Genomic DNA, 16,899 nt, shown 5'->3' with positions numbered 1-16,899 from the left:
AAAATACACCTACTCTTTCACTCTTTTATATGAGTAACTTGTAGACTTTTGTCCAGGGTGGTTTTCAATAAGTAACTTGTTCAAAACGTCGTCTTTTATCAAACCGGAGGGGGATCACACAGCCAAAAGTTGCTACATCAAGCTAGCGAATTTAAAAACAGGAAATGACTCAAATAAAAGCTATGCTAAAATGATAGCTTTTTTCGTACTTTGTGGACTTAGATTTATCCAACCGTTTGCATTCATGGGAAAATGAAATGGGCACAGAAACGTTTAACGCTGGTCGTGTCTTTGAATAGCTTTTGTTTTTGAGAGCCCTACCAGGATGTTAGATCCTGCTGTCAAATTAGCTTGACGACTCCCGACTTGACTTTTTTTTTGCGCCTCGCTTGCAGACAGGAGGAGTTGCGGAGGTTCTTGGTTGCAGCGTTTGGGTCAACTTGTTCACCTCACCACCACGCATGCTTCAACCTGGGAATGTGTTCATGTTTGGCCTTCTTTGGAGAGGCATTCAGGCGCCGGATTTCCGTCATGCCGTGTTGGATTCGCCTTGCTTGTCGGGGCTAATTGAGCACTTTGGGTGCGTGCGCTCCTTGGTCAGCAGACGGACTTCTTTTAAACTTTCTTTTTCCCAGTGACATCACATTGGATTTTTTTTTTCGAGAGGGGGGATTGTCGTGAGATGTCATGGACTTTTTAAAAGTACAGAGACCTGTGCGTTTTTGACTCCCCCCACTACAATCAGTTGAGCGACTGAACGGGGCCAGGACTTGGGAATCAATGCGGTGTCAGCTGGAAGGACGTGGGGTCCGGATCTCACCTCAACGGTATGGAAAAATAACAATAATTCAAATAAATAAAATTATATCAAAAAACACCCAAATGAATGCCTTGACGTGATTGAAACAAAATACATAAAATAGAGCAAATTTCGATATGATATGGATTAAAAGTCTGCTGTATTGGGAAAATATGGTATATGCAACCTTAACACTTGATTCATTTATTGCAGTTTTTTAAAAACTGAATGTTAGACGCATGTTGCAACTATTAGCACAGATCAAAGCACATCGGAATAGACAGAGCGATCTGTAGAAGTCCAAATATGTCCTAAGCATAAGAATAACAGAATGACATGTCATTTCAATTTTATTGTTATTTTTGGTCCTTTCTGTTTCTGTGACTTTGTGAGTGTATTTTTTTTTTTTTTGGGGGGGGGGGGGGTTGACGGGGGAGTAGAACTTTGTGACATTTTCTGCCTAAACACCGAAATTCCTAGCGTGCTATTTTTGGGGTGTTTGAGCAAGCAAACGTGTGTGGCGGGAAAGTGTAAAAGTTGTTCGTTCCATGGCAGATGATGTTCTTCTGGTGAGGTGTCAAGCATATATGGGATTTATTCATTAGGCACAGCGAGTGCAGCGATTTATTTATTTATTTGTTTGTTTGTTTATTTATTTATTTTTGATGCGTGACATTGTCATCTGCCACTTTTTAAAATATTTAGAGGGTAAATATGCCTCTGGAGCCATCACGCAAGATTTCACAAGAGAGAGAGGATTTCCCCTTCACTGTGGTGAATCCTTGAAACGATCAAATATGACATTGTGTTCTGCCCACATCAGATGGTGTGGACGATAAATCAATCAATACATAAAGCTTCCCATTGCAGCGTCGGCGATCTGTCAAGGATACCTGCTTCCCATTTGGGTAACTACCCGAGTAAAATTTGATCAAAGTCCGATCCCTGGAATTCTACCGAAGGTGGCTGTGTCAGACCAAAATGGTTGACTGCTACTTCAATTTCTGACATTTTTTAAATTTACTGAACTCTCGTAATTGGGACAAAAATGGCTACTATAAACCAAAATAGTCAACCAGCTTTTGAACTTTCGGTGTGGGTTCTTGAGACTTTTTCATGTGTCCTGTAACGTTGGAAATTCACTCAATTTTGCATCGATTGGTGAAAGGGGGCGGGGGTTAATTAATTGAATTCAAATTTACGCAACTGGCCAAATAAATCGAGAAATAACTACAACAGACCAAATCTGCTAACTTCCTGTTCGGTTTCAGTCAAGGGTTTCCCCATGTGTCCTGTCATAACAAATGTCTGGACCCCTAAAATAGTATTTTTAAGCATCCATCCATCCATTTTCTGAGCTGCTATCGGGTGAGTATTTCGTAAGCATTCAGTGATGCATAGACCAGTAGCTGAACTTAAAAATCTATTCTAAAACTGACTGGAAGCCAGTCTAAGGACTTTAGAATTGGAGTGATATGCTCTGACCACTTTGTTCTGGTCAGAACGCGAGCTGCAGCATTCTGAATGAGCTGCAGCTGTTTATTACTCTTTTTGGGGAGTCCAGTCAGAAGACCATTACAGTAGTCAGGTCCTTTTGAGATAAAAGCATGGATGAGCTTCTCCTGGTCTGTTTGACACACGCAAGCCATCACTAGATGTTTTCCTCAGATGGTAAAAGGCAGCTTTTGTGATTGATTTGATATGACTGTTGAAAGTCGGGTCAGAATCAATCAGAACAGCAAGGTTTCGGACTTGGTCTTTGGTTTTTAAAGATGGAGTCCAGGTGTTTCCAAACAGCAATCCTTTTTTCTTTATTGCCAGAAACAATTGTCTTGGTCTTGTTGTGGTTTAGTTGAAGAAAATTTTGGCTCATCCAAAGACGTGTTAAAGCTTCCAAAAAGGTGACATAATGATTCCAAAGTCTTCAATATCATGCTTGCACTTGGCAAAAGCTCTGTTCAGCGAGCAGATTGTAGGTCAGATTTTTTTGTTGTTGTTGTTGTCTCAATGTGACATGATTTTCTTTAGGTCAATGGTGAACAGTACATTTCAGATTTTTTTTTTTTCCCACATCTGACGCAGGCCTCTTTCATAAATGGGATATGTATTCCAAAGCGAGCGCAGCGTAGACACTCACGGGATGGACATCCGACCCATGAATCAAACGACAAAATTGTTCGAAAAAATTAGCCATCACGCCCCGGAGTCAGAATGTCGCCTTAAGTTAACTGAAGTTGGTTGGTCAGGAATTTACCATTTTGACCCAGATTTTCAGGGATAATCTACTTCTAGTGACTCTAAAGTCCAAAAGAAGAAGCTGTGGAGAGAAGAAGCTTGTGACTAAAGTTTACCACCACCTGAGGTCATCATGTGAAAAGCAGGAAGATTACCCAACGACGCTTGGCTTTTTCTTGTTTTTCTTGTGGATTACCATGCATCACATCCACGTCCTCTCTTCTTCTCCAAGTTAAGCTTATAATTGTTGTTCCCTTGTACAGTACTTCTTGCCACAACCTTTACGAGAGCTTAAAAAGATATACTATTCAAATATGCATTACACACATATTAAAGCAAAGGTATGAATGTTGTATTAATTATTTTACAATCTAGAATTTACAACTTCTTTTTCAACTAACAAATTTAAACCAAGTTTAACAAAGTTAAAATGTTCTCACCCTGGGAAGAACAGAACGGGAATTCGACAGGCGGATCGGTGCAGCGTCTGTAGTGATGCGGAATTTGTATCCGTCCATTGTGGTGAAGAAGGAGCTAACCGGTAAGGTGACGCTCACAATTTACCAGTCGATCTACGTTCGTATCCTCACTTCCGGTCTCGAGATGTGGGTCGTGACCGAAAGAACAAGATCCCGGATAAAAGCGGCCGAAATGAGTTTCCTTCGCTCTCCCTTAGAGATAGGGTGAGATGCTTGGTCATCTGGGAAGGGGTTAGAGTCCAGTCGCTGTTCTCCCCATTGAGAGGAGGCAGATGGTGGCTGGGGCATCTGATTTGGATGCCTCCTGTACGCCTCTCTGCTGAGGTGTTGCGGGCACGTCCCATCCAAATGAGACCCCGGGGGCGACCCAGGACACGCTGCAGAAACTAGGTCTCTCGACTGGCCTGGGAACCCCTCGGGATCCCATCAGAAGAGCTGGGGAGAGTGAAGTCTGGGCTGAGATGAGATGTAACTGCATTTGCTATCATTCTGGAGAATTACCAGCCCCCGCCCCGGCGCCCCAATTTTACCAGAATCCAAATCACTTTTTCGCACGTGACTCAACAAGGGAGTGGCACCCAAGTGCCAGTCATCGACATGTCACGTAAATTGTGCCACCCTGTGCAGCCCCACATTTTGACAAGCCAGAAGCCGCCATTGGATGTTTACGTTGCTTCAATTGGAGGTTTCAGCTCTTCCTGTGTGGGCTTTGTGTGTTTTTTTTCTGTGCTTGCGTGGTTTTTCTTAACTGCCCCCAGGTTTCTCCAGATGAAAGCGTGTGGATTACTGTAGGACAATGGAACTCATCAGCTGTCAGATGGTTTGCCATTTTGGATGAAAAGACTAGCAGGCTAATGGCACACTATTTGCCGCCACGTGTGGTCCCGCTTAGTGGCATCCTGGGTTGGGGTGGTGGGGGTGAGGGTCTCGCAGGCCCCTTCTTCGATACCGATTCCCAACACGCGTCACCGTCAGAGTGCAAAATTGCATCTCATACGGCCGATGGGTTTTGCCTTTGAAGGTGGGGGGATGGTGACGCCACCCGCTTTTTACAGGGTTCCATGGAATCCACTTTAATAAATGCCTCCCCCTCTCCCTGTCCCCCCCATAAGGCTCATGTGGGAGGCTTTCATTTCAGATGGGTTGTTTTCGAAACGACGACCGCGTCATTAGATGCCCCATTGAAAATATCTGCCTTTGAAAAGATAATACTGACTTTAAATGTCTTGAGATTAGTTATTTTTCATTTTGTTTTTGACTGCATTCGATTGAGCAGGTGTGCCAAATGTAGTGTCCGGTGAGAATGTCGGTACTCATAAAGAATGCACACAGCGTGCTAAACAATAGCTCAATAGTGACATTTAGGACACTATAAGGGAACAAGAAAATAACTCAACAAAATCACACCCAAATTGTAAATTGCATTTTTGTAACTGTAGCAGAAAGTTGACATTTTCTTTCAGCACATTTTTTTTTAAAAAAACACATTAATTATTAGATATGTTCGAGCCCAGTGACAAAGGCCTGTTCAATGTTGCTTGTATTATTATTATGAATAATAATAACAACAATAGTAGTAGTATTACTAGTAGTATTTGTAGCAGTGGTAATATATTTTTATATATTATTTAGCTAACCTTTTAGAGGTGTACCTAATTTTCTGTCCAATGAAAATACATTCATTCAGTAGATCAAATGGCACACAAAAATTAGTACTCCAAATTCACAACGAAAATTTGTAAATTATTTTTTTTCCTTTTTCTTTTTATTTACTTGTATTTATATATTATATATATATATATATATATATATATAATTATGTATTTTCATCTTTTCTTTTTTCTCTTTTTTTATACGAAATAAAAATTTAATTTTTTTAAATTTTTGTCCATTTATGAGATTCTAACCAATGTCCTTTTTAGACAGTCTTTTAAGTTTTATGCGTTCGGGCCTACTGACAGGTGACAAGAGCCTGTTCAATGAAGTTTTAATCATTGATTTTTAACTAAAAAGTTAGCATTTTTACTGTAACAAATTTGGTTTAAACACTTCATTAATATGAAGTTAATATAATTAGGAGTTATGAGCTCAATCAATGTGAAGTAAGAGAAGCAGCTTTTTAAAAATAGATTTAAAAATGCATTGTGGGAATTCACAGAATCGAGTTCATAGGTCAGTCTGTTTGCCGTTTTTTTTTTAAACGTGATGAGAGGGAGGGCTGCCTATTTCTGTTTGTTTGTACTCCATTTGAAAGCATGTTAGCGGTAGTGCACACACCCACACACACGCGAGGTGGAGGGTCTTTGTTGAGACCTGTGCCAGCCGAGCGTGTGACAGGAGCAAATGGAGCGCGTTATCGTCAAGGCTTGCACAAGGTGCAAAAACACTTAGTGTGACACACACACACACACACACACACACACACACACGGACGCACACAGTGGAAGAGGTGTAATTAGACCCCGTGGATGCGAGGGGCGTGTTAATTGCCCGGATTAACCTTCACCTATCCCATCATTACACAAAACACACCTGACTACCACACAGACACACACACACAGTATCCTCCAATATTGATTGACTGATTTATCATTTGTGTCCAAGAGGTTTTGTTGTGCATGAGTCTCATTTACAAAAAAACAAAAAAAAAAACCAACCTCAAATAAATTCTGGCAGCCCATGGACATGTTTAGAAAGAACAAAGAACATTTTTTATGTAGTAAAATAAATGCATTTGGTCTTGAGTGCCCAGCATATGTTTTTTGTGAACATCAAACATGATAGTGTAAAATTCTCAAGACATGCAATTTTTTGTAAATGTCATAAGTGATTATAAAAAAATGCAAAGAACATGAAATCTCATCTCTGATCTACAGTGACTGTCATGTTTTTTGATAGTTATTTTCATCCCCAATGAGAATCATTTGCATTTTGCAAACATCAAAGACGACATAGACTCCTCATGTACATAGACATGTTCTTGTAAACCAAGTCATTTATTGTTGTTTGTCATAATCAACATCAAAGACAATTTATTGTCCTCTCAAAAAATATTCTTTTTTTTGGTCTTAAATTAAAGTAATACGTCTTTGTCAACATCATAGATAATCTAGTGCTCTTGAAAAACATTTGTGTATATAAGATAACATCTTCGATCGAAACTTTACAGAATTATCATATTGACTATTCCCTCCCAACCCCTGCAAATGAGCGTTTTTTTTTTTTTTTTTTTTTCACTTCCACCCATGTCCCTCAGTAGGCTGTTATGTCTTTTAAAGTCATACACACGTCAAAGTCACAGATACTACATGCCAACGTAAGGATCACGGTGGATGACTCGTTAGCACATCTGCCTCATACAGTTCTGAGGAGTGGGGTTCAAATTCTGGTCCCACCTATATGGAGTTTGTTTGTTCTGCGCCTGGCCTGCGTGGGTTTTCTCCAGGTAATTTGGTTTCCTCCCAAATCCCCAAAACATGCATGGTAGGCTAATTGAAGATGCTACATTGTCCATGGGTATGAATGTGAGTGTCAACAGTTTTGGTTGTATTGTGTGTGCTGTGCGCCAATAATATCAACACAACACCAGACACAAAGATCGTGTTCAACCGCCGATCTCGATATCTTGCGTGATCACATGTGACCTCCCCCCAAAAAACAAAAAACAAACAAGCAGCACTTCTGAATGCGCACTAATGTTTCCCAAACATTCCCGAAGGTTTCCATAGCTGGGAGTCTTGTAAAATGTATGTCAAATCAATGTCCCCAAAAAACTGTTTGCTTTGGAAAATACATTTTGCCATTTAGGGGTCCCACTTTTTTACAAAATGAATAAACATCAGACAAGACATGCTGGTTTTTATTTACAGTCGTTTCCGTTTGTGGATTGGCTATATTCTGGTCCTTGTCCCAGTTCACCACGTCATGACTTGGAGGAAATCACCTCTTCCCGATACACATTAAGACCTTAGGTCGTAAATATTGAACAGGTCCATAATTAAAGATTATTGTGCCTGACCTGTTTTGGACCCTAAAATCTGGACAAATCCACTATTGACACGCCTCAGACCTGAAGATTGTCTTCCATTAGATGATAAGAAATAAGATTGTCTGGTTTTTGACGTGCTTGGTCCTGAGGGGGTAAAATGGCCACAAAAAGAGGCCAATTGTCTTTAATGCGTGGACTGGGCCTCAATGGAACTGCTGAGATTTCTTGGAGTGCCCATCCCTAGGCCAGCACACAGGAAGTCAACGCTATGTTTCATCAGCAGGGTGTGGTTCATGTAAGACTTTTCAAATCCTGGCAAAGTGCTGACTTTTGTTCTGTCACTGACTGACAAACATTTGTGTACACATATGCGTTTCCAAACAAGATCCACTCTTTGACACATACAAGTTTTCTTTTGAGGAGCGTCGCCAACAAGTGTGCATCACTGACATTCCTGTCATTCCGCCGAGTTATTATTTTTTTTAACTCTTTCCCATGAGCTGGCCTCCTAGGAGGAAGGAGCAGCGGGTGTCATCCTCGCGTGCTTTCACGCTGACTCGGGCACACGCTCACGTTGGCATCTTGACTCATGACTTTATCCCTCTGATGTCAAAGGTGTTGGGAGGGAGTGTCTTTTTTTTCTTTTCAACGTCGTGTGGCTGTGAGCGTGTTTGTGTGTGTGTGCGTGCTCTTGTCAGTCCTCCGTGATGTAACACATCAAATGTGCTTGGAGGACGTCTTCTTTGTCGAGACGTTTGCGAGCGTGTGTGAGAGTGCGTGGATGTGTCTGAGGAAATATTTGAGTGAGTCTGCGCGTGTTTGAGCAGCTGGGATAGGTTCCGGCACTCCTGCGACCCTCGTGAGGATAAGCGGCTCAGAAAATGGATAAATGGATGGATGTTATTACTTCTGAGTAATGATATGATTCTGAAGTTATTCATTACTGTTAATCTTACAAATTAATTTGTAATTTGTGAGAATGTGTTAGCGTCAGTTTGAGGAAAGTGTGTGAAAATTAGTATATGTGTGAGAAAGTGAGAGACAGTGTGAGTGTGTGTGTGTGTGTCACTGAGAATGGAAGTGTGCGCGTGTGCGTGCGAGCTTGTACGACCACCATTTTGAGGAAGGAGAAGGCGACTTGACGTTACTTGGTTGGGTTTTTTTCCACAGGTCGTGCCAAGATTTTAAGGCCCATTCTAGCTCGAGCTCATAAAGCCGCAGCCCTCTCGTAAAATCTCCCCTTTTTACATCTTAATTGAGCCACTTAGCGTAATGGCATCAAGCACATTCCCAAAGTAACGCTCTCTCTCTCTCTCTCTCTCTGTCTCTCTCTCTCTCTCTGTCTCTCTCTCTCTCTCTCCCTCTCTCATTCTCGTTTACCCAGCTGATACGTCCTGGGAGTGATGCACTGGCTTCCCCTGGTTGCCATGGTGATCGCCTCGGCCCTGCCCTTCCCTCACAAGCCTGTATCCAGGATAGCCTACGCCGCCAGTGTGGACGACGACCCGCGTCGGCTCCCGCTGGACTACAACTCCCAAGGAAATGCCTTGCAAAAGGACTACAAAACGGCTGCACTTGAGAACTGCACCAAGAACTCCCCCGAAAGGAGCGGCAGTCGACCAGACCACACCAGGGTGGATGGCGGTTTTCTGGACTCGACAAATGGACCCACGCAAGTCTCTGAAGTGGAAACCCAGATAATCCAAAGTCCTGCATCTGCCGGTCCGAGGACTCGGAGAGGATCTACGACGACCTTTCCCAGAGAGCAGCTCAGGAACACGACAAGGAGGGGCCCCACTCTGGTGGGGGCGACACCAACCCCAGCCAGCGGCATGGTCAATGGAACCCCAGAGGCAGGAATGAGCATCGTGGAAGGTCTCCTAGAAGGGGATGAGATGTTTCTGGATACTCACCCTCGGGTCCTGTTCTCCTCATCAGCTTCGCCTCCAGACCACCCGCCCCTCCTGGTCATGCTGGAAGGCGGCCTTTTGGAGGACGAGAGAGTGGAATTGGAGGACACCCATGTGGAGGGCCACGGGGATCAGAGCCTCAGTTGGGTCAACGCGTCTGGATTTGCATCCGACGTGGGCCGCCCCCTCAGGAGGGAAAAACGCTCGCATTTGATGGACCGGCGTCGAGGTGAGAAGTCAGTGTGCGAGGCGGAGAGTGTATGGGTGACGGACAAGAAGACAGCCATTGACTCGCGGGGCCAGACGGTCACCGTCTTGCAGGACATCCAAACACTGACTGGTTCGCTCAAGCAGTTCTTCTATGAGACTCGTTGCCGCCAGGCTGAGCAGCAAAAGAGCCACAACCCTGCCACCAGGGGGGCATCCCAGCCCACTGGGGTGGCGGGTGCCGGTTGCTTGGGTGTGGACAAGAAACAGTGGGTGAGCGAGTGCAAAGCCAAGAAGTCGTACGTGCGCGCCCTCACCAAGGACGCCAACAACCGGACAGGGTGGAGGTGGATCCGAATCGACTCCTCCTGCGTTTGCGTGTTGCTCTCCCGAGCCAATCAGATCCTGGCCCGCGAGGCGCTTGCCAGGAGGGGGCGGGGATAACCATACGACACAACTCAAAGACCTCACAGGAGAACATATGTTTTTCTACGATTTACCTTTCATAGCCTAAGTTATTAGTACGTAAGCATGTGTTTGACTTTGATATTAATATATTCCTACATCTGTCTGTATACCTGCGGTGCTTAACAAATGGATAACTGTATTCAAATACTTAATTTTCAGTCAGAAATTAATCAAGCACAACATTCAACCAGTCTTTTTTTTTTAATCACTCCAGAATCCAAGGAAATTACAATTATTTATGGGGTTGGGGGTGTAATTATATGACTTTTTTTTCAAGAGATGTCATTGGTTTATGTGGAAAATGCTAAACATTTAGTAGAATAAAATTTGGAAGGAAAAAAACAGGGTCCTAATTTACAAGGTAGAAGAACTGTTCAGAAAAAATGGTCCCCTTACATTTTTTAATTCGGAATTTTGCAAGATGGAAAATCATCCATCTATCTATTTTCTAAGCCACTCATCCTCACAAGGGTCACAGGAGTGCCAAAACTTTCTTTGCACGGGAGACGGGGTACACCCTGAATTGGTTGCCAGCCAATGGACCTTTCCGACTGGCGATCTTGAGCTCCACCCCCCATAGCTACATTTGCTATGTCCCACGAGCTGCCAAAATGGCGACTGAACAGAACAGCTTTGAAGTGGATTCTCTATCGTGTATTCGAGATAATATTGCGGTATGTTTTTTGCCAAATGTGTCAGACTTGTCCAAGAGAGTTCTACAGAGAGGTCTTAAATATTTCACGCAAGGATTTGTACACGGAATTAAGATTTTGAACAGAGCAGGACGCAATATCAGAGTTACAGCGAAATGTTGGCGATCGATGCAAAAAGGTTTGACGCCTCACAAACTTCATATTAAAATCCAACAGGATAAAATAGTGGAATTGTACTGCGCATGTAAAGCAGGGAGAGTACTTTTTACTTGGAAAGATCACAAGTAACATTATTGTGGTCTTTATTAGTGAGTGGGTGTATTCATTTGACTTGGCTTGTAATGGAACCCAGTGCTCTGTTTTAAAAGTCCGATGTGATACAAATGTGCAAAAGACATTTCTCTTGCATGACGTGCCGCATTTACGTATCTCTCACCCGACTCTCATGACACACTTCATTCAGCAGGTCAGTGCTACACGAACAAAGTGAAAGTTGTTCTCCTGCAATGTATAAAGCACTGATAATAATTCAATCAAACTCTGATAAGTTACTTTTCCATCACTTACCTTCGAACATACAGCCTTGTGTTTGTTGATATTATCCACACTTAGTTGTATGTGCTTCGCAAGTCTTAATCCATCGGAGACACATCCTCAACTGTGTTTTAGGCTTTGGAAAATGAATCAACCAGCCCCCTTGTAACCTAGCAGGATATCTTTCATCAGAATTGCACCTTCCCCAGGCGCATCTAAGGACAATTTTCTTTGTAACATTAACTTTTCCAAGCGCACGCGGCTGACAACAAGCATTGCTTGTGGGACAATATGCTGAGAGGGGCGTGTCAAGCCAGGGGTTAAGACAATGCAGTTATCTGATTGGCTATTATTGTATGAGTGATTGACAGGTCAGAAAGGGCCATTGCGAATGTAAAATTCATACGAACAGAAAAAGGTGGGGGGAAAAAATTTAATTATACCATAAAAAATTTGGTGTTTTAAAAATAATTTCAAAAATATAGGAATATTTTATTGAATGTTACACAAATTCTAATTTACTATAAAAAAAAAGTTTATTTGAAAAATTGTCATTTTATAAGAAAAACATTTGTAAAATTAAGTGGGGAAAAAATTTTTTTTTACACATTTTGAGTGTATTTTACTGTATGATCTTTTTGAGATTTTTTTCTTTTTAAAACAACCAGAAACGGGTCAAAATTTTATGCAAATAAAGCTCGGAATTTTACCCCCAAAATTTTGACTACATTGAAAATGCTGAACATCTACTGTAAAAAGGTAAAATTATAAAAGCAATTATTTTACTATTATTAGATATGGTTTAGAGAAAAGAGGGTTGTTTTACAAGCAAGCAAAGTAGTTTGTAAGCAAGAGGTAAAATGTAAATCTACCAGAATTTTTTTTTTTTTAAAAACAAATGTGTAATTGTACTTTTACATAGAAGTAGTTTTTTAAAATTGTTTTTAAAAAGCATTTGTCAGGAAAATTGTCATTTTACATTGATTAGGTTGTAATGCAATCATAAAAGTAACAATTTTCAACAGACGCGTCATATTCACCGTATGTCCATTTTATATGTTTAATATGGGAAGATTTTATCTTTTTTATATAATATATAAATATATTTATATGTATATATATTATAAATATAAAAATATATTTTTTTATAATTTAATTTTTACAAATTGCAATTCGTATAATTCGAAAAAAATCCCAATCTGATGAGGATAAATGACAATTCCAAGAGTTTTCTGTCATTCAGGAGACATTTCACTTCGTAATCTTTTGGGGGGGGTTCCCTTTTTTTTTTTCTTCATGCAGCTGTGGACGAAACCTTCAATTTGCATCCATTTGTTAAGCACTGTACAGTATCTATGTTAGTATGTATGGGGCTTGTATATTTATAGGAGAGCGGAAGTACAAGACCATGCTTGTCCATGGAAGAAGTGGCGTCCCATTTGGAGGTTTTGTGTGAATGTTGGACCAGACGGGACCATCTTTTCAATAAATGACAGCGCTTCATGAATGCAGTCAAGTGTTTGTTCACTGATTGACACCCTTGCCTGCATACGGCTAACAAAAGTATAAATTACAGCATGGGTTTGAGACTTTTTTTTTTTGTCCTGTCCTGATAAACACATTCTATCACAATGGACAAACTGTCTTCTTCTTTTCCTTTCGGCTTGTCCCGTTAGGGGTCGCCACAGCGTGTCATCTTTTGCCATCTTAGCCTATCTCCTGCATCTTCCTCTCTAACCCCAACTGCCCTCATGTCTTCCCTCACCACATCCATAAACCTTCTCTTTGTCTTCCTCTCGCTCTTTTGCCTGGGAGCTCATCCTCAGTATCCTTCTACCAATATACTCACTCTCTCGCCTCTGAACATGTCCAAACCATCGAAGTCTGCTCTCTCGAATCTTGTCTCCAAAACATCCAGCTTTGGCTGTCCCTCTAATGAGCTCATTTCTAATCCTATCCAACCTGGTCACTCCGAGCGAGAACCTCAACATCTTCATTTTCTGCCACCTCCAGTTCAGATTCCTGTTGTTTCTTCAGTGCCACTGTCTCTAATCCGTACATCATGGCCGGCCTCACCACTGTTTTGTAAACTTTGCCCTTCATCCTAGCAGACACTCTTCTGTCACATAACACACCAGACACCTTTCGCCAGCTGTTCCAACCTGCTTGGGCCCGTTTCTTCACTTCCTGACCACACTCTCCATTGCTCTGTATTGTTGACCCCAAGTATTTGAAGTCGTCCACCCTCGCTATCTCTTCTCCTGTAGCCTCACTCTTCCCCCTCTACTTTTCTCATTCACGCACATATATTCTGTTTTTTACTTCGGCTAATCTTCATTCCTCTCCTTTCCAGTGTGCATGTCTCCATCTTTCCAATTGTTCCTCTGCATGCTCCCTGCTTTCACTGCATATGACAATATCATCTGCGAACATCATGGTCCAAGGGGATTCCAGTCTAACCTCATCTGTCAGCCTATCCATTACCACTGCAAACAGGAAGGGGCTCAGAGCTGATCCCTGATGCAGTCCCACCTCCACCTTAAATTCCTCTGTCACACCTAAGGCACACCTCAGCATTGTTCTGCTGCCATCGTACATGTCCTGTACTATTTTAACATACTTCTCTGCCACACCAGACTTACGCATGCAGTACCACAGTTCCTCTCTTGGTACTCTGTCATAGGCTTTCTCTAGATCCACAAAGACACAATGTAGCTCCTTCTGACCTCTCTGTACTTTTCCACGAGCATCCTCAAGGCAAATAATGCATCTGTGGTACTCTTTCCAGGCATGAAACCATACTGTTGCTTGCAGATACTTACTTCTGTCCTGAGTCTAGCCTCCACTACTCTTTCCCATAACTTCATTGTGTGGCGCATCAACTTTATTCCTCTATAGTTCCCACAGCTCTGAACATCCCCTTTGTTCTTAAAAATGGGAACTAGAACACTTTTCCTCCATTCTTCAGGCATCTTTTCGCCCGCTAGTATTCTGTTGAATAAGTGGTCAAAAACTCCACAGCCATCTCTCCAAATTGCTTCATACCTCTACCGGTATGTCATCAGGACCAACTGCCTTTCCATTTTTCATCCTTTGTAGTGCCTTTCTGACTCCCACTTAGTAATCATTTCCACTTCCTGGTCCTTCACTCTTGCCTCTTCAACTCTTCCTTCTCTCTCATTTTCTTCATTCATCAACTTCTCAAAGTATTCTTTCCATCTATTTAGCACACTACCGGCACCAGTCAACACATTTCCATCTCTATCCTTAATCACCCTAACCTTCTGCACATCCTTCCCATCTCTATCCCTCTGTCTGGCCAACCTGTAGAGATCCTTTTCTCCTTCTTTCGTGTCCAACCTGGTGTACCTGTCTTCATATGCCTCTTGTTTAACCTTTGCCACCTCTACCTTTGCCCTACGTCGCATCTCGATGTACTCCTTTAGCCTCTCCTCCGTCCTCTCAGTTTCCCACTTCTTCTTCACTTATGTCTTTCCTTGTATGACTCCCTGTATTTTGGGGTTCCACCACCATGTCTCCTTCTCCCCTTTCCTACCAGATGACACACCAAGTACTCTCCTGCCTGTCTCTCTGATCACCTTGGCTGTCGTCGTCCAGTCTTCCGGGAGCTTCGGTTGTCCATCGAGGGCCTGTCTCACCTCTTTCCGGAAGGTCGCACAACATTCTTCCTTTCTCAGCTTCCACCACATGGTTCTCTGCTCTACCTTTGTCTTCTTAATCTTCCTACCCACCACCAGAATCATCCTACATACTACCATCCTATGCTGTCGAGCTACACTCTCCCCTACCACTACTTTACAGTCAGTAACCTCCTTCAGATTACATCGTCTGCACAAAATATAATCTACCTGCGTGGTTCTACCTCCGCTCTTGTAGGTCACTATATGTTTCTCCCTCTTCTGGAAATAAGTGTTCACTACAGCCATCTCCATCCTTTTTGCAAAGTCCACCACCATCTGCCCTTCAAAGTTCCTTTCCTGGATGCCGTACTTACCCATCACTTCTTCATCGCCCCTGTTTCCTTTACCAATATGTCCATTACAATCTGCAGCAATCACAACTCTCTCGCTGTCTGGGATGCTCAGAACTACTTCATCTAGTTCCTTCCAGAATTTCTCTTTCAACTCTAGGTCACATCCTACCTGTGGTGCATAGCCGCTAACCACATTATACATAACACCCTCAATTTCAAATTTTAGTCTCATCACTCGATCTGATACTCTTTTCACCTCCAAGACATTCTTAGCCAGCTCTTCCTTTAAAATAACCCCTACTCCATTTCTCTTTCCATCTACTCCGTGGTAGAATAATTTAAACCCTGCTCCCAAACTTCTAGCCTTACTACCTTTCCACCTGCTCTCTTGGATGCACAGAATATCAACCTTTCTCCTAATCATCATGTCAACCAACTCCTGAGCTTTTCCTGTCATAGTCCCAACATTCAAAGTCCCTACACTCAGTTGTAGGCTCTGTGCATTCCTCTTTTTCTTCTGACGCTGGATCCGGTTTCCTCCTCTTCTTTGTCTTCGACCCACAGTAGCTGAATTTCCACCGACGCCCTGCAGGTTAGCAGTGCCCGGGGCGGGCGTTGTTAACCCGGGCCACGACTGATCCGGTATGGGATTCTTTAGATGGACGCTCATATTTGTTTGGCACAGTTTTTACGCCGGATGCCCTTCCTGACGCAACCCTCTGCATTTATCCGGGCTTGGGACCGGCCTACAGATTGCACTGGTTTGTGCCCCCATAGGGCTGCATTCAATGGACATACTGTATCCACCCAAATTCATGTCGATCATTAAAACTGGTTTCGGGAGCTTGTTTTGTCTAACTTGCTAGGACGCAATACTGAGGGTTAGATTTAGGGTTAGAGTTTGGCCCAAATTGTTTGGACATGGAAATTCATTTTTTTCGTACCCCTGATTCTCACTAGGGTCGCGAGAGGCAGGATACACCCTGAACTGGTGGCCAACCAATTGTCGTCATCCAAGACACGTCCACCTATTTTCGTGTCAGTGTTCAGTGAACCAGTGATAGTTTTGGGGCAAACTTTTTTCCAAACTTTTCAGGGTGCACTGCTGAAGGAATTCCCCTCCTTGAGACTTTTTCTTGCATTCTATCGCTGTCCTGATAAACACATCACCTAAATTTGGTGTGCATCAGTGAAACAGGTGTCGGGGAGGAGGGGGGGCGATTCTTTCTTTTTAAAACTTTCAAGGGGGCTGTAGTCCAAAAAACAAAATGTTTCTTTCCAGAAGGCACAACTGAGAGAATTAACCCAAAATGGCCACTTCAACTTCAAAGAGCCGTCTTCCTGTTCAACTCCTGGTATGGCTCATTGAGACTTTTTGAAATGACAGGCATATCAATCAGACTTGGTGTGCGCTGGTTATTATTTTTTTCAACTTATAATGCAACATGGTGGTTCAGCTGGTAAAGTGTTGGCCTCACAGTTCTGAGGACCCGGGTTTGATCCCGGCCCCACCTGTGTGGACTTTGCATGTTCTCCCCGTGCCTTTGTGTGTTTTTTCCAGGCACTCTGGTTTCCTCTCACATCCCAAAAAGATGCAACATTAATTGGACACTCTAAATTGCCCCTAGGTGT

The 16,899-nt window shown here is 42.7% G+C and overlaps 2 protein-coding genes across 12 annotated transcripts in view; one reads left to right on the top strand and one right to left on the bottom strand.

Moving 5' to 3' along the window:
- slc1a9 (solute carrier family 1 member 9) overlaps window positions 1–461 on the bottom strand; it is a 75,426-nt gene extending 74,965 nt beyond the window's left edge. For 7 of the 11 annotated variants that reach the window (XR_009798892.1, XM_061847018.1, XM_061847011.1 and 4 more), the window contains exon 1: window positions 14–279. The gene's annotated coding sequence lies outside the window, so the exon portion shown is untranslated. Of the gene's footprint in view, window positions 1–13; window positions 281–321 lie in introns of those variants that run through there. The other 4 variants (XM_061847010.1, XM_061847017.1, XM_061847019.1 and 1 more) reach the window with 2 other exon arrangements.
- A 226-nt stretch (window positions 462–687) lies between these two features.
- On the top strand, window positions 688–12,766 carry LOC133514919 (uncharacterized). The gene is made up of 2 exons (XM_061847025.1): window positions 688–827; window positions 8,886–12,766. The coding sequence occupies exon 2, from the start codon at window positions 8,905–8,907 to the stop codon at window positions 10,060–10,062; it is 1,158 nt and encodes a 385-aa protein (XP_061703009.1). The 5' UTR covers window positions 688–827; window positions 8,886–8,904; the 3' UTR covers window positions 10,063–12,766.
- Window positions 12,767–16,899: the final 4,133 nt, after the last annotated feature.

The sequence above is a fragment of the Syngnathoides biaculeatus genome, chromosome 16, assembly GCF_019802595.1.
Source record: "Syngnathoides biaculeatus isolate LvHL_M chromosome 16, ASM1980259v1, whole genome shotgun sequence".
Classification (NCBI taxonomy): domain Eukaryota; kingdom Metazoa; phylum Chordata; class Actinopteri; order Syngnathiformes; family Syngnathidae; genus Syngnathoides; species Syngnathoides biaculeatus.
The sequence above is the reverse complement of the archived record's forward strand: the minus strand, read 5'-3'. Positions and strand labels throughout refer to the sequence as shown.

Bases quoted from the DNA above. Each gene is read 5' to 3' on its own strand.
- LOC133514919 (XM_061847025.1), top strand. From the start codon at position 8,905: ATGCACTGGCTTCCCCTGGTTGCCATGGTGATCGCCTCGGCCCTGCCC.